We start from the raw sequence: 23,189 nt of genomic DNA on the forward strand, positions 1-23,189 counted from the left end.
AATTTAAAAAAGTGCTCTTCCACTACTAAGCGGTCAACGCTGCTAATATTTAAGATGTTAGTGAATCCTTGGAATACCACCAGCCTGGTCAGAAAGCATAAAATATATTTCAGAAATAACATAAATAACCAAATTGTTCATTTGAAATCAGTATTTCGTACTTTATCAGTAATCCACACTCCATCAAGTATTAAATATAATATCTAATCATATCACAATTCAAATGTATATTTGTCGGTATGGGAGCCATTGAGTACTCCTAGAGCGATTAGCGCCAATCACTCTCACTTATCTCTAATTAAGCTTCTTCAGCATCGAATGTATCCGAACGTTGATTCGATTATCGAAATCAAAGCCGCGGTAATTTTGCTGAGCAACAAGTAGCAATTGTTTGGCCTCTATTCTCGCTTCCTGCTGCGGTTTTTGCAGCAGTAACACGGCCAGCTCGTAATGGGCGAAGGCAGATATATGAATATCGTGCTGGGATTCACCGTCCCGTAGTGCAATGCATTCTCGGTACGCTTCGATAGCTGCATCGATTCGTTTCACACAAACTAGGCAGGCTCCCAAAATCAGCCGACCTAATCCGAGAGAAGGCTCATTCAATTCCAATATTGGTTTATCACAATCTGCTATGATGGCGGTCAGTGTCATTTCACTGCAGCTATTTAGTGCATTCCACATGAACAACATCTCATACACAAGCAACTTCCAGTAGAGACAATCATACTTTTTCACTTCCGTTTCGTCTAGGGGAATTTTTTGACATCGCCGGAAGATGTACTTCTCAATTTGTGACTCCTTTTGGCTGGATCTGGTTAGCAAGTCGGTGATTTCCGTTCGCCATCTGACCAGTTCATCAAAATAGCCATGCGCTCCCTGGCAAATAGTCGTCAGGTAGGCATAGAAGCTTTTGGAGAACTGACTACATCGGCTAAAACAATTTACAATCGTTAGTAGTTGAACACAGTAATCTTACATACAATCAGTATACCGTAAATCTTTGAAGTTATTCATAGCCAAACCATAGTCCAGTTGAATCAACCGGCACCAGCCGATTTCATGCAGGCAGAGTAGTTTAATTTCTCGTTGAGGAGATGATCGGTATGCTAGCTCATAAGCTTGAATGGCCTCCTTGATGTTGGACTGGAAACAGAATGATACATAGGTATTAAATAAAAATCGAGAAACAAATTTAAAACAAAATTTCTAAGTGCATTTGAAACTACGTTGGGGTCTAAGATATAAAGTTCTGAGCAAAAAACTACCACAATCCTTTACCAAGTTCAACATTTGCGTACACCCAACATACAATTGTAATGCTAATTCTGCCTTGAAATTAATCTAATCCTAATGCATATAAAACACCATCGGTTACGAGGAAATATATATTCCACGGCGATAAGCCCATAAAGATTGTTACGATCAAAAATTTATCAACTTCAACTTGACGTTTTTTTTATCCACACCCCTCATTATTCGGTTTTACATCAACCGACCTAACCCCACAAAATGAACCGAATGAACTTCGTTTGACAATACTCGATGGTTTGTTTACTTAGGAGTTACGTGAGTTTGAATGTAACAGATGAGCACCTGTTGCACTCGCACTCCCGCAACTAACAAAGTAAACAAACCACCGAGAATTGTCAAACATGAACTTAATTCATCATGAGTTCATTCGTGTCGTCATCTTGTAGAACTCAATAAAGATGTGTCTGTAGCATCATTTTTACTGTTTGCTTTTGACATTTGCTCTTCAGTTGTGAACAGTGAACAGTTTCCGAACTACTCGCACGCAAAGTTGGCAAAATTGTTGAATGGGGTCAAATCCACTGTCACCGTAATTAAAGTGTTCGAAAAACGTTTACCGGCAGCTAAGAAGACTGGATAGGGGCCAAAACGAAAGCCGGAGGCCGCAAAAACCATGAAAAAAGTGATCAGCTGTTTCAAGCAGAACCTCAAGCAAGCTGGAAGTGTTGTGTATAACCGTACATCGTACTAAAAACGAGCCGGACTGTTGACTTACAAGAAGGTAGTGACTCCAAACCGCGACAACAAACAAAACAAGTAGCCAAGAGAAGATACTGAACCAGAGTTAAAAATATTCATTCAACTATCCATCTTATTCATTCAGTTGAATATCGTTCAATACATTCATTACACTAATTATCTAGGAAAATGTTTTCAAATGCTGATAAAGCACATGAAACAACAATCATCTTCGCTTGCATTGTGCCAGGGTCTACTTTGATGCGTTTGATTCGTTGCTGCACGGTCGCTTCGTGTAATAATCGGAACCGAATGAAAATCTGCATGGATGAATGGGCGGTTTGATCGTGTGACTTTTTCAGCTGCGTAACTGAATATTGAAAATGAATGCGGCTGAATATGATCAATTTTCATTCAATGAATTTGAATATTTTTAACTCTGTACTGAACTGATAAGGTTTGATTGTGTGGTACAAAATGGCGAAACCTATGTCAAGGTAGAAAGGCCCGATAATTCTCATTCGCTAAAAGGGAAGTTTAAGTGATTTTTTTCTTTATTCTGTATAAATTGAACTTGCAAAAGAAACATTTTTGCCTTTCTCATATAAAGAAAGGCTATGCAATCACTGTAAAAATCGACTTTTTAACCGAGGCCCGGAGGGCCGAGTGTCATACACCATTCGATTCAGTTCGTCGAGATCGGCAAATGTCTGTGTGTGTATGTATATGTGTGTATGTGTGTGTGTCATTTAAACTCACAATTTTCTCAGAGATGGCTGAACCGATTTTCGCAAACTTAGTTTCATCTGAAAGGTATAACGCTCCCATAAGCTGCTATTGAATTTTTAGTTGATCCGACTTCCGGTTCCGGAGTTACGGGTTGAAGAGTGCGGTCACAGAGCAAATTCCCATATAAACTGGTACCACCATGATGTTCAAATGATGTAAAACATATTAAAATTGATGTAACATTACTCTAGTTTGCGGGTCTGGATCACTTATGATCAATTAAAGCAGCTTTGACCACATTGGCCACCTATGACGGTTCATGACGCCCCCGGGGAACTCGCCAAGTTCCTAAGCTAATATCACACCCATTCCCCAACGAATTCTCTACCGATTTTTACAAACTTGATTTCAAATGAAAGATACAGTAATACTGTTGACTGCTGCTGAATTTCATTCGTTGTTGTTCTGACTCTTGCTTCCGGAGTTACAGAGGTATTAGTAAGGATACACTGGATTTTCCCATATAAATCGGTACAATCGTAATATCTCAGAGGCTAAAAACTATTGAAATGGTCACCAAATTACTTCTAATCGCAGATTTAGATCACTGATTGCCAATCAAACATTCTTTGAATATATTGTCCACTATCGACTATTCCGGAATTCCGGGCATATTCCACAATTAATGCCACATCGGTTCTTCGGTGATGACAACCGATTTTCTCAAACCAAGTCTCAAATAGAAGACAAAATTTGCAGTTAAGTATTGCGTCGCCGCCCCTCCCCCCGGCTTTCCCCTTACACTTCCCTCCTTCATCACTCCCCTCCCCTTGGACCACCCTCATGCCCGCATTTCCTTCATCCACCCCGTATACCGAAATAAGATGAAGAATTTCTGACTCATCACTCCCACTCTACTAACCCCCCATTCCCTCCACTTTCAAACCCATTCCACCAACATTTCAAAATATAATCACATGAAGATAACATTGAACTCATGCTGATTAAGCTAATTAAATATTATTCTTTTGCCTTTCTCATATAGAAAGGTTATGCAATTGCTCCAAAAACCGACTTTCTAACCGAGGCCCGAAGGCCCGAGTCTCATATAACATTCGACTTAGTTCGCCGAGATCGCAAAATATCTGTGTGTATGTATGTGTGTGTGTGTATGTATGTATGTATGTATGTAGGTATGTGTGTGTATGTGCGGATTTGTTAACAAAATGTCCACATCGGTTTCTCGGAGATGGCTGAACCGATTTTTACAAACTAAGATTCAAATGAAAGGTATAATATTCCCATAAGTTGCTATTGAATTTCATTTTCAACCGACATCATGTTCCGGATTACGAGTTGAAGAGTATGGTTACAAAACAAAATTTGTTGATTTGTCCACATCGGTTTCTAGGAATTTTCTTAACCGATTTTGACAAACTCGATTTTAAATGAAAGGTGCACATTAGAGATGGTCGGGTTTCCATTAGAGATGGTCAGGGCTTGAAAATTGAAAAACCAGAATCCGACCCGAGCCCGAAATCAAAAAATTCAAATTGCATATTCATGATTTCTGAATCTAAAGATTGCGACTGTTTAGAAGTACACTGTCTTTACCAGAGTTGTTGATTCAAGAATTTTGAAATTCTGGCCCCATGCGAAACCTGGAACAGGACGTGCAATGCGGAAAAAGTAAATGTCACCGCGAACCGAACCCTTCTTGACAATTTTCATTAACTACATAGTCCTAGTAACCTAACTACATCCAAAGCGTTTTATGAAAATATTTTGGACATATATATTATTCAGATGTATTTAGCAACCAAATAAGTAAAAAGAACAGATACACGTAAAATTGTTTTATGCTAATCAATATAATCAATATACTTCTACCCAGTATGATAGTATAATTCATGTCATAAGTCAGCTATACGATTTTCGAATCAAATCAGTACGTTGAACAAATAGAAGAACAATTGTGTTTGTTTAGCATTTTTCTGTATTTAGGAATGGCAGCCCTAAGTTTGTGCCGCTAAAACAATAAAAATGATCCATAAAAAAAATGTAAAACGATCAATGAAAAAGTTGTCCATGTTCCATAAAACAAAACTGAAAATCCCTAAAACAGTGTGAATGATTCATACAAAAGGGCGATTTGATCCATAGATTATGTGAAATTGGACCATAAATGGTCGCAAAAGAGCAGAAAACTTACAATTTGTTTATGGGTTCTTTTTCATACGCATAAGTATATTTTCTCTTTGCAAAAAGTTCCTGCAAACTGTCGTAAAGCTTCTCGAATGGGCTCGATTTTTTTCTACATTAAATTAATAAGCTAACTGATGTTATCATATAGAGAGAACATTTAATAAAAGGTTTTCTACAAAAAAAATGCCCTTTGAATTTTGTCCAAATTATACTGCCGTTATAAGCATATTTGTCCCATGTTCTATGGGATTCCCTATATACATGGGACAATTATGCGTAGAACGGCAGCATATTCCGCATATGTTAGGAAATTTTACTTAACCGGAAGTTTTTATTTTGGCCTTCAAAATGGCGTCACTCATCAATTTCCGTCATCTACTCGCCAAGCCCATTTAAAAAATATCTCGGTTATTCAAAATTTCGCTCAATTGGAAGTCGTTATTTTGGAGTTCAAAGTGGCAGCAAACTACCATTTTCATCATTCAATTAACTTCCATTTTCATCATTCAATTATCAAACCAATTCCAGAAATACTCATATTGTTTGAGTTATTGAGGCGATTGCCCACCCGAAAGTCGCCATCTTGAATTTCAAAAATGTTGCAATTGTCCATTTTCATCCTCTACTTGTTAAGCCCGTTCCAAAAATACCTGTATTGTTAGGGTTATCGAAAATATTGCCAAACCGGAAGTCGCCATCTTGGATTTCAAAAAGATTCCAAATAATCATTTCCGTTATCTACTTGTCAAACCAGTACCCAAAATACCCATATTGTTAGGTTTATCGAGAATATTGCTCAACCGGAAGTCGACAACTTAGATTTCCAAATGACGCAAAACATTCATTTTCATCATCTCCTTATCAAGCCCGTTCCAATAATACCGTATTGTTAAGTTTATCGAGAATACAGTGAAGACCCGATTTTGTCAGCCTAAAATGAAAAAAAAAACATTTTAGTCCTATTTTTATTTAGTCAAATTCGAGTAAACCCTTTCTGGAGCATACTTTTCTTGTCTTATACAGGGTGTTTGGTTCATGGTTAAGAACCTCTGGAGGGGTGATTGACTGTCATATTTGGAAAAAAAATCGTTCTACACATACCATCAAATCTCAACAGTTACAAAGTTATTGAACTTTTTGTGTTAAAAACTTATTTGTCCTTAAATACCACTAACTCAAAAAGTATACTTAGTATTTCAAATCTTTTAAGTTCATTGGGAAGGTGAGAATATTTCCCATTCAGTGATGTCCTCACATGTATCATCTAATGAGTTTAAGTAGCCTTTTCAAAGTAATTTAATTAAAATTTAACAATTTTGATCGAGTTTTCGTTCCTTTCTCGAAAATCTCAATAGTTAACATCATCATCTTAATAATTCAGATTGTTAGTCTTGAATAGCTCCATAATTCATTCTTTGACTTGATACACTTATCTTTTCTTGTTTTCATGTGTGTGGGTTATTGAACTTGGACATTTTTATCTCATTTTCACTAATACTAGCTCTAATTGGAAAAGTACGGCACTTATTGTACTTTTTTGACATTAAAAATGTCTTACTCCACTATCTGGGGCTAGGTGTCATTCTAAAATCTAAACTATCTCCCATGTAACGAAACTATGTAAGGTTTGCACGCTTATAACTCCGATATTACTAGATGGATTTTAATCATTCATACACCAACCGATTCAGAAACACCTAACTTAAATATTGGTAGTAATTTAATATCTCCCCAATAAAAGTACTTTTAAAAATTGGTAAAATTAAAAAGTTCACGAAAAAGGGAAAATTACCATTCGTGATGCAGATTTCTCAGACACAGCCGTCATTAGAGGGTAGGTTAGTGGCTCAATCACAAACGAAAAGTCATAAATAGAAGCAACGCATGTCCGTTTAAATCAGTTGTTGCTCTTATCCCATATGAGCAACATCGTCTCCGGGCGATGCAATAAGCGCTATCGATTTTCGGCAACGTTGGCATTCGCACACACTCGCACCTAAGTGACTAAACCATATACGGTTAGTTTATACATAGAGGTGACGCGTACCCGTTTGAATCAGTTTTTGTTCTTATGTCGAACGGGTAAGATCATGGCTGCAGCGTCTAGGCACTACACTAAGCAGTAGACGCTATGCATTTTCGGCAGCGGTGGCCGTGTGCGGATTTTTCGGGTACCAGCACGGTGTCACAGAATGATTTGCAAAGTGGGTGGGTGGGGTGGTTTGGATTTAATTCAATACGGTGTGTGCTGCTTAAGAGTGTTGCGTTTGAAAAAAATATATTTATTTTTATGCATGCGTGTGCCTTGTAACTTGTTAATCCATGTTTACGGCGCTTTGAAGCTGCGTAGGGTAAAGAGCCTATTGGTTTTCATATGTTTCATATTTCGGTTATATGTGATATATATTTTTCCGTTATGTTTTTTTATCAGTAAGGCATCTGACAACGTGCTTCTGTAGTTATTGCACTGTTCAGCCGCGTAGTATTTTATATAGGAGAGTACACTCAGGTTTTTAACGCTAATTTTGAAACTGAAAACCGCGTATCATTTACGCGTTTTTTGAAATTTACGCGGTTTTCATTTGCACGGCCTGTATCCCCTGCGTGAAAAATCTGAGTGTAATTGCATCGGAAACAATCACATTCCCAGCAAAACTTTTTGTTTTCTAATTTCAAACACTTTTGTTTCGTACTGCACACAACGGAAAATTTTAAAACAGAACTTACCGTCCCAGCAGCGGTTTAAGCGGGTGTTCTTTTTCGATTCAAATTCAAGCCATGTCTTAAGCGTTACTGGACTTAAAATTGTTTTCCCAGTTTATCCAGTCAGAGTGTCTGTCCTGCCCTATGTATTTAAAACACAGTTCTAATTGCGTTTTAAAGTTTACAACTAATAGAACGGTTGGGTATATTAATTTAAATTTAAAAAAATTCTGTTTTACATTATGAAACACACCGCTGTACTGAAGATATAATTATGTCAGTCCTATTACCACATAAAACACCTATATAACATAAAACGCTGCAGAATTGGTTCAACAATACAATGTTTACACTACAGAGTTATAACATGTAATAATAATTAGCAACAAGAAAAATGTCACCAAGATAGCATAAAAACCCGTTTTAACTGGTAGTGCGAACGTTGTATAACAATGTAATTTATCAAATAATTTCCTTTTTTCCACCACTAATCTATCAAGAAATACTTAACCTTAAGATTGTTTACTTAAGTTCATTAGTACATTATTGAAAATTTAAATGGAAAATGAAATTTCATATTTCATGGAGAATCTGTATATTTCCGTTGGCGGGCGTGGGCTTCCTCATCACAGTTCTCAATATGGAACTTTTCTTTTGAATATATGTTCTGGCCTTTAGCCTATTTTTACTAGATGGATCAGCCAAATAACGCCAATCACCTAGTAAGACACTTGATTAATTGTAATAATAGATTACCGCTAAATGACCTTCAATAAATTATGTTGTAATGGGAAGGGTATATAGAAAATTGTAACATATGAAAACAGGCGAGTGAGCAAGAACGTGTCGATATGTGTGATAGGGTGATGTGCCTATTATGGCAGTAGAGCCTATTGTGACCCTATTTCGTACCCCTTGGTTTCGAATCAAGCATATGAGATAATGACACTATCAATTTGGCTAAAGCAGGTGAGAAAAAATAAGCTCAAGTTATATTCTTTATTTGTTGTGCACATATGTATTTAGAACTATCCTCTAAATCCAACTTTTAATTAAAACAAAATCACCTTATTGAAATATCTACTATTCCGCCTCACTCACGTAGTGGACCGAAACTGGATGCAACGGCGCTTAGCAAAATAAACACTTACGAGCCAGCATTTACCGCCTCATATCTCGTTATTCCAGCACAAATATGCTAAACATTGCACTGATACATACCTTTATTTTAGCTGGAGAAGCTTTTTACGATAATTTCACTTTAAAATCACTCGTCAAACACTAGAATAGGCCTAGTGTTATAATAGGATAAAACTAAATACGGGGGTTCCTATTATTGGCATGTTTTGCTGATACACTACCACAATCAAAACCAACTTTTTGTATCCATCATACAGAGAAGAATCACCAGTGCGGCCAAACCAAAACATGAACTTGTAAATATAATGTAATGCAATTTCAGGTATAAGTAATCAATTACTTCAAGTTATTCAACTAATTGTTGATTGCAGATATTTTATTTTCATCTGCACATACAATTCGGATCGGGAGAAAGCAATGTGATGTGAAACTTGTCATTGCAGTTGCTAACCTTCGAATGGTTTTTTTCTGCGTGCGCAATTCTGGGCGCTCTTCTACTAACAGCTGATGAGTTTCATTGATGTGCGTGATGTTTACGTTTGTTTTGATCGGCTGAAAAAAGCAGAATGATTCGTTTTACAAATCACACGTTGGCGTCCATGATCTGGATACCTAGTTAGAATCGACGCAAATGGAATATGAGGCATTGCGTTTCAAGTAGATTGTTTTTCGATGAGGTGGAAATTGGCACACCCATGAGGCGATAATTGGATCGTTGAGGTGGGAATAGATGCACAGAATGGAACATTTATTTTCATTTATGCTGAAAATTGAGGCAATTCTGCTAAATAAGCATTATATAGATGTTTAAGAAACAGTACACTGATACTTTATGCTGAGAAAGGTTATAGATAATATGGCTTCTTTTAAAATTGTTCAAAAAATAGTGCGACCCTCTCCCTAATGGTGCCAAAATAGGCTCATCACCCTAGATAAAATTCATTTGCACGCTCTTGAAAAAAGCTACATTTTTAATGTCACCGTGGTCGTGTCCTGTACACAACCCTTTATTTTTTTTCTTTTCATTCGAAAGCCAGGAAAATTTTACAGAGGAAAATGTATTAATACCTTTCAGTTAAGTGAATTTAGCATTCTTCCAGAAGGAAATTGGTTTAAAATTAGTGTTATTATTAGCATTTTCGTTAATTTTCTTAAAATAGTAAATAATAAACATTATCATTATTATTATGGAAATAATGCATCTCAGCAAGTTCTAAAATTCTTTCTTTGATTCTATTCAATTATCTCTTTTTGTTTCGACGCATTTTTATCACATCGTTTCATATGCAGAAACAACGATTTCGAACCCACTACATTTATGGTGAGGTAATGCTATGTTAACTATTAAATAGCAGCGAAACTGAAAAGAGATATGGATAAAGTGTCAAATAACAAGTTATAGAGAATGTTGAGGGGCACCAAATGAACAACAGTAGCGATAAATTTTGTTGAATTATGATAAGAAAAATTACAAAACTCGTCGAAAAACGCCTATTGTGGGCTATTTTACTAGTAAAAAGTCATTAAGTACCCTTAACTAAGAGATATTTGTTAATACATCGTTAGAAAATTTTCTCAGCTTTCCAATGGAACTTTGGAAATAACGATATAAAGCATATTTTTTAGATTAGAGTCTTTAAAGCACTTGAAAGTCGATTACAGAAAAGTTTAGTAATGAAATTCCAAAAAATGAGAAGAGATAGCAATATGATGTTGAAGAACAAATTATGAGCCGTCCAAAAATCCACCTTTTCGATAATAGATATTGCTGTAATCATCATTCATTATTTTGAGAAAATTAACAAAATCCTCCTCAAAAACACTAACTTTTAACTACTTTACAACTAAAAGGTAATTAAAACTAATTAACTGAAAGATATGAGAGCACCATTCAATAGGAAAATTTTTCACCTTTCAAATGGAACTAAAAGATTTGAAATGCAAAGTATACTTTTTGAGTTAGAGGTATTTTAAGACAAATAGGTTTTTTACACAAAAATTTCAATAACTCTGTAACGGTTGAGATTTGATGGTATGTGTTTTTCTCAAAATATGACAGTCAATCACCCCTCCAGAGGTTCTTAACCATGAACCAAATACCCTGTAGATTAGACTGTCCAGAAAAATAATGAATTTTTGAAAAAGCAATCAGCCCATCTCTGATTCGATTCCTAGTCCCACCAGTAGTATTTGCACCAAATTTGAAGCAAATCGCTAGACTAGATTTGTAGCTACCGGACCAACGTGCCTGAAGTTTGTATGGGATTTTTCGACAATTTACATGGAGAAAACCCACTAACTCGCATTTTTGCCGCTAGGTGGCAGTGCATGTATCGTATTATCACTGTAAGTGAAAATAAGAAAGATAATTTAATTGTCTATAACTTTGTCGAAGACTGCTAGTGAATCCGGATTTGTTAAAAGAAGTTATTAAACTTTTAACGAAGTGATGTCTGAGTCAGTTTTGCATGGAGCCTAGTAGTGCATGGTTGTGTATCAGTACTCGACTCGCACGAACTATACATTTTAGTGAAATAACCGTAAGAAGTAGCTCTATAGTATGTTCAGAGGAATTATAAGACATAATACGAGTTATGTTTTGGTTGGAAAATTTTAGTTCAAACTGTGATTGCATAGAGGGCGCCGACACTAACTTTTCATAGAAGAGAGATAGAATATCAAGATGTTTGGGAGAATTATTGGAAAATGCCTGTTCTACAACTTTGTGGAAGACACCTAATTTCTATCTCTTTCCGTTGAAAAGTTAGTATTGGCGCTCTCTATGTGGTAAAATGTGGAACTAAAACGTTGTAACCAAAACATGTCTCGTAGTATTTACTACAATTCTTCTGAACATACCATAGAGCTAAATCTTATGGTTATTTCACAAAAATGTTTAGTTTGCGCAAATCAAGTACTGATACACAACCATGCACTGCTAGGCTCCATGCAAAACTGACTCAGACATCACTTCGTTAAAAGTTTAATAACTTCTTTTAACAAAGCCGAATTCACTAGCAGTCTTCGGCAAAGTTGTAGACAGTTAAATTGTCTTTCTTATTTTCACTTACAGTGATAATGCTATAGATACAGTGCCACCTAGCGGCAAAAATGCGATTTAGTGGGTTTTCTCCATGTAAATTGTCAAAAAATCCCATACAAACTTCAGGCATGTTGGTCCGGTAGCTAGACTTGTCCGATTTGCTTCATATTTGGTGCAAGTACTCCTGGTGGGACTAGGAATCGAATCAGGGGTGGGCCGATAGGGGTCATTTTTTCCTGTCACTCTACTGTAGATGCAAAATAAAAAAACGTTGTTCTTTTTATTTTGCACCGTAATACCCCCTTGAGGGAAATTTATACCAAATTATCAGAAAGGGCCTTGCCCAGTGTGCCCATGCGTAAAGACGGTACCACGTTCTGTTCTTGCGGCTTTTATTTTCGGTCGCTCAATTATTCTAATCATACTATTGAGCTAAACCATTATTTCATTAACAAAATGTGCATTTCATGGGAATCGAGTACTGATACACACCAATACTAATGCTAGGCCACATGCAAAACTGACTCAGACATCACATCGTTAAAAGTTTAATTGTAAGTAATTTATTGTAAGTAATTTTGTAGTTTTATTAAGCTCGACAACCTGTTAGTACAGACTTTGAATCAGGTCAAGGAAATTAATAACGTAATAACTCGATAAAAAACCTGGTAAACTGCCTATGATCGCAAGCCAGTCCCATATAGATAGGAAATTCCATAGAAAACAGGACAAATATGCGATCATGGGTAGTAAAGTCCACATGAGCATCTTGGAAGCGTGTAAGAGTACAGGAATGGTTCACAGCTGTCCACGGAGGGAGAGGAAGGAAAATGGTTTCGGAACCCTATATGCACTAGAAAACAGTTAATCATGTGTGAAATCCCATCCTGTGTGTATTCAAATAATAAAAAAACTTACCTTCAATCTCTCGACTCGTCCTTTGAAGAACAGAAATAAAGAAGACTTATCAAACTGACAGCTCGCTTCTTCAATTAACTCCTGTGCGGAACAGATCTCGTGCTGCAGATTATACCCATCCATAGCGAAGAAAGGGGTGACGATGGTAAAATACCACAGCAGCGCCAACGTAGAAAGGGGTGCTCTCATGTCCACACTGGTCCTGGAATGCATCAGGCAAGCAATTCCCATTGTGCGATCTCCCTCAAAGCCCAGAAAGCTGATCAACTTCAATAAGCTGGGCGGAAGCAGTGAAATGCTAAGCTGAAACACACCGTAACCAAAACTGGCGGCACCCATTAAACGACGCACATCGTCGGCATCGATTTGCCTGCAGGACATACAATCACTTTTAGTTGCATTCAACATTGGTAACTTTCCCCGACATATGCTTACCTAGTATCGTTGGTTGTACTGTTGCTATCACTGCCAGGCTCATGATTCGCCGGTTCCGGGGGTGGTCTCGGCTTCAGCCCATTCAAGCCATTACGTGTACGTAGCCTGGAATCAACACCTTCAATGTTTAACTTTAATCCATTTCGACTACGATTCAAATGACTTGCATCAACTGGCACCACAATTGGTTCAACAATCGGTTTATTGTTAGATACACTCAAGGCACTTTGTAAACTATTGATACTAGAATCCGTCTTTATCGAACCAACTCCTTCAAATTGTGTTGTCTGACTTTTCTTCAAACCCCCAAAAATATCAGTGTTGTTGAAACTCGTGTTACTGTTTCCACATTCCAACTGTTGCTCTGGCTCCTGGCTGACTGCCTGTGTAAGACACTGTGATGAAGATTCAGTGGTCTCTCGTTGTAAACTTTCAGCAGAAGAACGAGCAAATCTGAGACCAATTCTGAGAGTATAATAATAGGCAATTTATTAATTAGAAACTAACTCTTTAAAATGCAATCACTCAACTGTCTATCGTCTAATGAATCCGGCGTTTGCAGTACCGAGTTGGGTACCGTCCAATCGACCGACCCTGGCGTGCCCAACTCAACCGATGTTGACCCGTGAAGGTTGTGGCTCAGCGGCGCCTGAGGAATCTTGTCACCCGAAATCGATTTCGTATATAGCTGATAGATTTGACTGTACGTGTGCTGGTAGACCTTCCAAGCCTTGCGTAACAACCAGCCGCCCTTGACAAAGCCACCGATGTCTTGGCTGAGGGACACCAGAATGGCTAGGCACAGTTGGGTATCTGCCAGAATTATTTGCTCCTCCAAGGTCTCCGCCAGTGATTTTTGCGGTTCGTAGCTTCCAAACAGTTTCGTCCGCACCGTCCTCAACCAGCCAATGTCGACGGCGCACTTTTTTTCCAGCTCCCTTAGCATGGTTTGGGCTTCGTTCATTTTATCCGTTTCCCATGATATTACCGCATTCTAGAGAAACGAGTAAAGCGAATAATCAGTGTGGGTGAAAATCGTGTTTAGCATGTTGAATATATTAGGAACGCATTAAATGTATACAAATATACGGGGAAAATTCGCCAAACCATTCATTTTAGGTGCTGTTGAACTAGTGCACAGTAGTCCAGAATGCAAATTTAGCAGGAATTTAACTTTTTACTACAATTAACAGCGGGGCAAGCATAGTGTAGTTGGTAAATCGATTGCTATGGACGCAACCCCGCACATAGGGTTAGAACTTTTTATTAGAAGATTTTTTAACCCAAAAAAGAGGCAAAGTCAAAGAACCTTAAGGTTAAAACCTCTATGACCAAAATTTAAAAAAAGATTAAGCTGTTTTTGTAAGAGTTTTTGTAGTTCTTTTTGTTACACAACAGTTGGGGTGGTTATAATTTTACCAAGATCAAAAACAGGCCTGTAGCAGCGGGTCTGTTTCAGGAGGGGCTTAAAAATCGAATGCATAAATGTACTAATTATTTTGAGCAAAGATAACCACTGAAAATTGAACGAATTTTTTAAAGGTTATTAGTGAAACAATTCCAATACAAAGACTACAAAATTCGAGATGTTCTGAACTACAGGGTCACAAGCTGTAGAAGATACCAAATCATAATAAGTAGAAACACTCAAGCCGCAGTTGCTCTGCTCATCAAATAGTGGTCCCCATTCTCACAGTTACGTCGTCTAGTGACTACAAGGAAACTTTCTTTTCGTCACTAGGTGACGTGACTGTGAGAATAGGAGCCAGCGTTCCATCGTTATAGATGACGGAATTTACAACAAGGCCGGTAACTAACTGAACAAGAATATTTCAGCGTCAAGTCTAAGTTTACCGTCCCAGATTAGGCTCGAGGGTAAAGAATGGTAAAATTTACGCAGAAATTTATGATCTGGCAGGCGATTTGTGGGTATGGTGAATCAATTTAACTGTTTTAGCTTGGTCTGGCATTTTGTTACTATTAACAATTCAGTGGTATTACGCGAATTTGGTTAGTAAATTTCATGGTATTTTAAATTTCAAGGAAACTACATGCTCAGGTGAGCTTCCACAGGTAATATTGTCAGATAAATGAGAAGTTTTATACAGCCTGTGACTCAGATCACTTCGCTAAAAGTTTAATAACTTCTTTTAACAAAGCCGGATTAACTAGCTGAACTTGTCCGATTTGCCTCAAATTTGGAACAAGTACTCCTGGTGGAACTAAGAATTGACTCAGGGGTGGGCCGATAGGGGGCATTATTTTCTCGTCACTCTGATGTAACATACTGCATTGCCTTGCAAAACCGAACGAAGTTTCGATTTCACTAGTTCTCATCAGCTTAATCAGAACTCCTTATCTTGCAGGACATCACGCTTGATTAGCTAAGTTAGTGTCGGATTCTGATCAAACCAAGTCGAAACGAAAATTCCATAACTAATTCAATGGCAGTATATTTAAATGTACTATCGGTCCTATGACATGACACATGGCTGAATGACCCAATTAAAAGCTACGACTAATTATATGTTGTTTTAAATAATGGTGAGAGGAGCTTGCTGTTCCAGTGACACGTTTTATATACTTTTACCGTAGGTCTAAATATTCTTTTGCATTAACGTTAACCTAATTAAGTTGATGCGATAACCGTTATCTTGATTTTAAATGTTATAGGTCCCCTGATAGTTCAGTTGAAACAACGTTGCCTGCACGTACTCGTCCGTTTTTAAACGAACTTTTTTCAACTCACCATGAAAGAAATGAAGGTATGTCCTGCTACGATGTGTATGCTAGACTTGCGGTTGCTGAAGCTCTCTTCGGCCGCTTTCGGTTGATTGTTGAGCCACAGTGCAATTCCCCGTTTGACGTATTCCCAGTCTTGCAGATCGCTTTTGTCATCGAATGTTGCCATCCTTCTGCTAACGTTTGCATTAACACAATGTCAACGACAGAGCCGCGATTGTATGTGAAGGGCCGGTGCTGGTCTAGTTGGGTGATTTATGCTAGAAAGATAACAGATAGAACAAAAAACTAGAGACGGGTAACGTGAGGGATAAAAGCGCGAATGATAACACTGTTCGACGAAAAAACTAACTTGAGTTTTGAAGTAAGTAGAAAGAAAACTATGAAAAATAACGTTTACTGTTTATTTCTACAGTCATGATTCACTTTTCTTAGATGGACCTCCACTAGTTGAACCATTGTCTAACTAAACAGCATCGGAATACTAAAATCTCATGTCAAATGTACCAGTCTTCCCATAAGCACATAGCACACAATGTTCGCTCTGGTTCTGGGCTCATATAAAACCCACACTTCGTGTACGAACTCAAACACGCTATTTCGTATCTGCACAACCGAATCCCATGTACGTACACGGCGTGCGTGCACGTAGGTTCGATGCACTAGTTTTCTCTTTCTCACTCTCATCATCACTAGCGTCGACTCTTTTTGCATTGTACAAATCGTTCTCGTGTACGCACCCGGTGTACGTACACGGATGTTTGAACTAGAGTTTGTACACCGTTCGCCTGGGTTCGATGTTCGAGGCGAACCTGTACATCGAGACGAAGCATGTTTGAGGTGGAACGCGTTCACGAAATTTTGTACACAGGTACAAAATTGTTGAGGTTCATGGGAAGTCTGACTTTGACTATCGATCTCATAATTATTAGAAATGTGAACAGATGCATTTACACTACTAACGTTTTTGATATCTGTCGGTCGGTCCAACAAGCGAAACAAATTCGTTTATTGGACAGAAGCGGTGGCCCCACCAGTGAACCTCGACTGTACTACATCAGGATCGGTTTTTATGAGCATTTCAAAAAAAATTTATTATGGGACTCGAAAAAAAATGGCGGGCTGGTTAGTTCGTCGTGTGTGAAGTGGAAACTCTTCCGTAAATTAGTAATTTCGGGACATTTTTGCGCGTTTATTTGCTAAAAAAAGTGTATCGAAGGATCGTCGGATGGTCGGATGTTGTGGAGTACGCCGGAGGAAATTGATTCCTGAGGTGGGACGACTCGAAAAAGCGCTTCTCGAAGGTTTTTCTTCCCCGCAGAAGCATCGTCAGAAGCGAAAACAAGCGGGGCGAACGAATACCTCGCCGCGCCCGCTGCTCAGCACTGTTATACGGACGCTGTTGCTGCGTACGAGAGTGTGAGAAGAATCAAGCTGTTGCGAAAGTGAGACGGACAAACCCACTGAAAATTGCGTATGCACATAACACGAAGAGCTTCATCGACGGCATGTTTATTCTGCCTGTCTCGCGTTTTTTTGCTGTGGAATTTGTGCGTTGGGTGTATTCGGCCTGTTCACTCATTGAGTGCATACTGGAGGTGTATTCTAGGGTGTTCGTGGGAATCATAGCGGAGTGTGAGCGATGAGCGGGCTCTGTATGTTTTTGTTTCTCGTTGCACACTGACGAGAACGAGCTTGCATGTTTTCTATTTCCGTCTCTTTTATTCTGCTGTTATTTTTATTCATTCTCTGGAGTGTACCTGTGGTGAGTATTCGATGAGTGTATGGACCGAGTATGTCCAATGAATGCGGTTAGCTGCGCGGCAGACGAGGGGTGGATAGAGAAATATACTGTCGAAAACTGGATGTAGTTCTCAGTGTATTATTGGTATTCATAGAAAAACTGGAATATTTTTCTATAAACATATTCTAATTTATATTTGAATTATATTATATTCAATTAAATATATTAAATACGTGTCGATTTCTTACCTCATGTAAGGAATGGAAAGTCTTATTGTGGTGTTAAAATCCAATTGATACAAACATTTCGTTAAGGCGGGACTGGTTAATGAAACGATTACCTCGGAACACGGTTTGCCCTGTATACGAAATCGGGTAATCGGAAAATGAATTGAGCTAGCACCTACCTAAATCCTGGATCAAGTTATTTTCAGGTATGTGTATAAATGCTTGGAAATTACGTTTTTCTGTAAACCGCTCCCGGCCAGTGGGAGATAGGATGGTTAGCACACACACAGCACATTCAAGTTGTTTTTTTGTCGACCAGTGTAATCCATCAGTCAGTGGGAACTGGATACATAGCCACACAATCAGATTTTCACGATTTACTCGGGAAGAAGATAAAGTTGCAGTTAAATAGATAATTTGAAACACTTAAACATTTGTTGAAATCCTATTCTTAATTTTATTTGGTAGAACAAAATCGTTGATATTGTTTGCGTTCAAATAGTGCAGAAATCAAAACACACCGCACAGTGGCTGGAGGCTGGCCAAAACCTCAAAAATTTATTTTTGAAATATTGATATTTTATATTTTTCCTAAATTTCTCATGTATTGAATGATGTATATTCGAAGTTTTATGATCATTGGATTAGAACACGATTTTTAACATGAGTTAAACGTAGCAAAGTCCGGACTTTTTAATGATTTTCATTTCCGAAACCACCATTGCTCTGTTCACTTCAAATGCATGTTGCTGTTTTAATTTTGGTCCGATTTTAGCACAACTAGTTTCATTATGTAGAGGAATGAAAGAATTTGGTTAGTGAATAAAATACATTTGGTAAATTTGCTTGAAACTATGACTTTTTAGTTTAAATATGTTTGAGGTGGTCAGATCAAAAATACTTTTTTCACTAATGTTTTCTGTACAAATTTCGGAACGGTCACATAGTATACATTCTATGGGAAATAACCTCTACTTTTCGAATATCATGTTCTCGTTCTGCGCTCAGGCGCACAAAAAGGTTTACGGAGGTTTTGAAGCTTTGTTGCTGATATGGAGGCGCATGGTGTTTTGTGTAAAATAGTTAGACAATCTACAGTAAACCAACACGTTATACAATGGATTTAACGTAATGTTCTTCATTTTTTATGATATTGCTGACATTGGTGAACAGTAACGGAAAATCTATCATGAAAACGGAATCTTAGTTATAAGAAAGGTTCAATGACACTGTATGGAAAAATGCATTTAATATTTTACGACTTTTGACATCAATAATGAGCTCAGCACCTCAAAATTATGAAAATTGTGATTTTCAGCAAAATTAGGTAACATTTGAGGTTTTGTCCGACTTTTGTTTGAAGACCCGCCACTGTGCACCGTTCAGTAGAACATTAAACTTCTGTGATAATGGTTATTTTTGTTTAGCCCAGAAAAAAAACAAACGCAACAAAAACAAGGACAGTTTCGGGGCACCGTTAGTAGCGTCAGTCAGTCACGTCAACATAGAGAAATGAAAAAAATGGCAAAAATAATTTTGTTTACAAACTCTTGCAAATATATTCAATCCTATATTCCCAAACTGATTTGTATGAGACTTGAACAATACACTTTCGAAACATCACGAAAAACCTCGGAATAATAGAAAGTTTAAAGATGTTTTGAACTTTGTAACAAAACACAAATTACATGAGAAACAATAATTCAGAAAAACGCACTTAAAGTGCTTTGACTGAATAAATATTGTCGTTAGCCTATTCAATATATGTACTCTTTTGTGGAATCCAAAAAAGATTAACATTTTTAAGCGATTTTCAATTAGATTGATCTCTTTGTTCGACATCACTTCAATTAGATTGTACGTGAAAGGCTGTTCCTGATTTTCACGGTAGCGATCATTTGTCAATTATTGCAAATGCCAATGACATAGCACAAATGAATTCAAAGAATATGACCTTATCGCTAGCTTGATTCTGAAAGTATCAGGACAAGCTCAAACGAAACGAATGCCTAGTGTGACAACTAATAGACCCGATCCAAATCGTTGGGCAAATCGCTTGCAAGCAATTTCTGACACGTAGAGTAGAATAGGGTCAAATAGGTATGGGGGCACAATAGGTTTAGGGGGCATTATCTTTGAAATGTTCGCCTCACAGCTAAGCAATTACGTAAACCGGAATGCACAATTTCAATTGCACAGTCTGGTGACGCCGAAGAAGTCATTCGCAAGTACAGCCAGATGCAGCTGCCGAAAAAGCATTGGTCAAGTGCCGTAGTTATGACGAAGTCGAAACGCAACCACTTGGACTAATTATAGTTAGGTTTTGTGCCCTTCATGCATAAAGACGGTTTTAAACCAATTTTCTCCATAGAGAGTATTATCAAAGACAAATAATAAAGACGTCAATCATTCGAAGAACCTCTCGAAAATTTGTGGCCTATTCTACGCTTAGAATGAGTGACTACGGTTCCTTTAGAATTGACTGCACTCACCACTTGATGGCGCCTGAAAACTAACAACTATCAACGCAAGCAGAAAATCAGTTCTATGGATACCGTAGTCGCCTTAGTTACGTGTGTCAATCAAAACAGCGAAAATGGTAAGTACCCGACAAATTAAATTGATTTCTATTTAACCACTACATACGCTAACCATCAGTTTTTCAGGTATGTGTCGTCTTTGAAAAAAGTTTACCAATTTTCGAATGCCGCCGGAAGTGTGCCACCGGGCGACGAAACTTATATTCTCGACAAACATATGATTACGGCCTAAAAGTCCGGAATTTCCATTCAAAGTGGATTTTGACAGTTGGCTTTTAGGCCGTAATCATATGTTTGTCGAGTATTGTTCTATTTCAAATTCCGCGAAGAACTAATCCATTTCGACATAGATTTTTCATTAGGGCTTAAATCGCAAATGTAAACAAACTGCGTTTTCGCTATTACGACATTATGCAACAAAAATACTACAAGATTGAGGTGAAAATTAGTTAAAATGGTTTTTAGTTCGATGTATAATTAAAGAAAACAAAACGGCGAAACATGCATTTTCTTCGAGATTTCAACTTAGGCCCTTCTTCTCATATGGAATATAAAGGCTAAACTTACATTTTTAGACAGAAGCGGGCGTACGGTTATTATTCACAAATAAAAGAATAAACGGCGGTTCTATTATATAAATGATAAGCAATATCTACTATGATCATGTCTACTCGATAGTTGTTGCACATAAATATTCGAATATTTCGATATTTTCATGAAATTTGAAGAAAAGATTCACGCGCCCTTTCTTTTACATTGGGTTTCTATGCGCCCATTTGCTGAGCCCTATTAAAAAGTATACTGTCAAGCTCGCCCATTTACCCAGCCCTACCCAGCAAGATAGAGTCAGTTTAGCCCATTTACCGCGCCCTTCTGAAAATTATGTACACGGTTTAGCCCTTCCGCAAATGGTGGTTGCTGAAGGGCGAAATCACGACTGGGATGCAAATTGGGCGTAAGCATTTTTTTAGTTTCTACCCACTAAAAGCACATAGGAATTAAATTCTTTGTTATATTGTCATAAGGTTTAACCAAAAATGCTTCCAGAAAAACACGGTCATAAAGTAATTTATACCTACAATAAAAACTACATTTAGAAAAGCTTCGCCGAATATTGAAACTGATTTTTCTCCATTTGAGTACATTGCGACATAGGCCCTAATGAAAGATCTGTGTCGATTTCTACTAACTCGCAGCTTCAATGGATATCTGCAAGGCGCGTTTTTCAGGCCCAGTCTAGCATCGATGCAGGTTATCCGCACTTCGCATCATCTTCGATAAAAAGTACCTGAAAAGGTGATAGTTTCGTTTGTAAAAAGACCGGTACTAGCCAACGTTTGAGGTATTGTTCAGGTATGGCATATTTCCGTTAAGGCTAGTTTACAGTTCGGGAAATGGTTCACGGGATTTGTGCCGGGATTTGATCAGGAAAAATTTTTCGCCGAGATCTCTCCAAACTGTCAAAACAAAAGTTCTGCTGCTTCTAAAAAAAACCAACAGTATCATAATATCACTAAATTTTAAACCTAATAAAAATACAATTTTCCCCGTCGGAAACAATTTGCGTTGAATTGTTCCCGACCGGATTTCTGTGTGAAGAGTTTTAAATTCCCGTGATGTTTCCCGCGGTTGGGTTTACACTTCATGAAAACTCATTTTTGTGTAGACTCATTTCCCGTCACAGGATTTAAAATCCCGAGTTTCATTTAAAATACACAGGGACGCAAATCCCGTGTCACGTTTTCCGGACTGTAACGATGAAAAGTACAATTTTCTTGGATTTCACAGCAGTGGATTTCACAGCAGTGCTCTGTGTTCAATATTTTGCAGATCGCTCGTTCGAAAACAGAACAACAGGTTTCTACCAAAATATGTTCCAAATTGGATAATTTTTTAGAAAAGCTGGAAAGCTATGGACACCCATTACCATCGAGTAGGAGGTTAGTATTACTTTTATTAAAATTTTATTTCATCGAATTTGCTGCATTTTTTTCAGATTGTCGGTTCCAGTCAACCCGTAGCCAACTCACATGCTATTACAAGTCTCAGTTCAGAGTATGCAAGTATGAAGTTTACGTTTCGGAGATGAAAATGTGTTGACAAAGTACTGACCGATTCGGCGTACGTGTCATCATGGCAACTGCTCTAAGGCATGGAGTGATGAACAAGGAAGAGTTAAGTAAGTTTTACTAGTATGCGGCAGAATCTAAGGATCGACTAATGGAGTCCGGATTTAAATGAAATATCCATGGAAGTTTTTACCTAGGTAAAACCGGAGGATGGAGCGCTGGTCAGCAGGACAAGGAAGATTTTGAAGATTGTCCGAACCAGAGTGTATGTAAGGAGAGTGAAGACAACTATAAAGATTATCAGTCAGTGATATTCCAAACGAACAAACGACCTGTCAAAATACATGAATTTGACTAGTTTGGAATGACACTGACAAACAATAATTGTTCCAATTTTGACAGTGTCGTCACTCTCCTTATATGCACTCAGGTTCGAGCGTCAGGGGAAGGGGAAATATACCATTGCAAAGTTTTAACAGGAGAAGATGTAGCCAACATACGACGAATGTCATCACATTAACATCATTGCTATTCTTTGTTCGGTTTTGTACGCCATTTATGGTGTTGATTATATGGTCCCAAGAGAAGGATGATTGCTCATGATTCTCCGGAGGGTTGGGTATTGCAATATTAACTCTTAAAAAGGGGCAAAAGTAAACATATCGAAATAAAACAAACATTTTACAATTCTATCAAACATTC

General features: G+C 37.8%; 1 protein-coding gene across 1 annotated transcript in view; it reads right to left on the reverse strand.

The window, feature by feature from the left end:
• Positions 1-133: 133 nt before the first annotated feature.
• LOC131683998 (tetratricopeptide repeat protein 39C-like) overlaps positions 134-23,189 on the reverse strand; it is a 45,646-nt gene continuing 22,590 nt past the window's right edge. Inside the window, exons 2-7 of the mRNA XM_058966450.1 lie at positions 15,915-16,167; positions 13,696-14,159; positions 13,166-13,630; positions 12,731-13,100; positions 995-1,146; positions 134-934 (exon numbers count right to left, since the gene is read on the reverse strand). Coding sequence (XP_058822433.1) covers positions 295-934; positions 995-1,146; positions 12,731-13,100; positions 13,166-13,630; positions 13,696-14,159; positions 15,915-16,076 — 2,253 coding nt within the window. The 5' untranslated portion in view covers positions 16,077-16,167 and the 3' untranslated portion in view covers positions 134-294. The remainder of the gene's footprint in view (positions 935-994; positions 1,147-12,730; positions 13,101-13,165; positions 13,631-13,695; positions 14,160-15,914; positions 16,168-23,189) is intronic.

This window comes from Topomyia yanbarensis, chromosome 2 (assembly GCF_030247195.1).
Source record: "Topomyia yanbarensis strain Yona2022 chromosome 2, ASM3024719v1, whole genome shotgun sequence".
NCBI classification, from domain to species: Eukaryota; Metazoa; Arthropoda; class Insecta; order Diptera; family Culicidae; genus Topomyia; species Topomyia yanbarensis.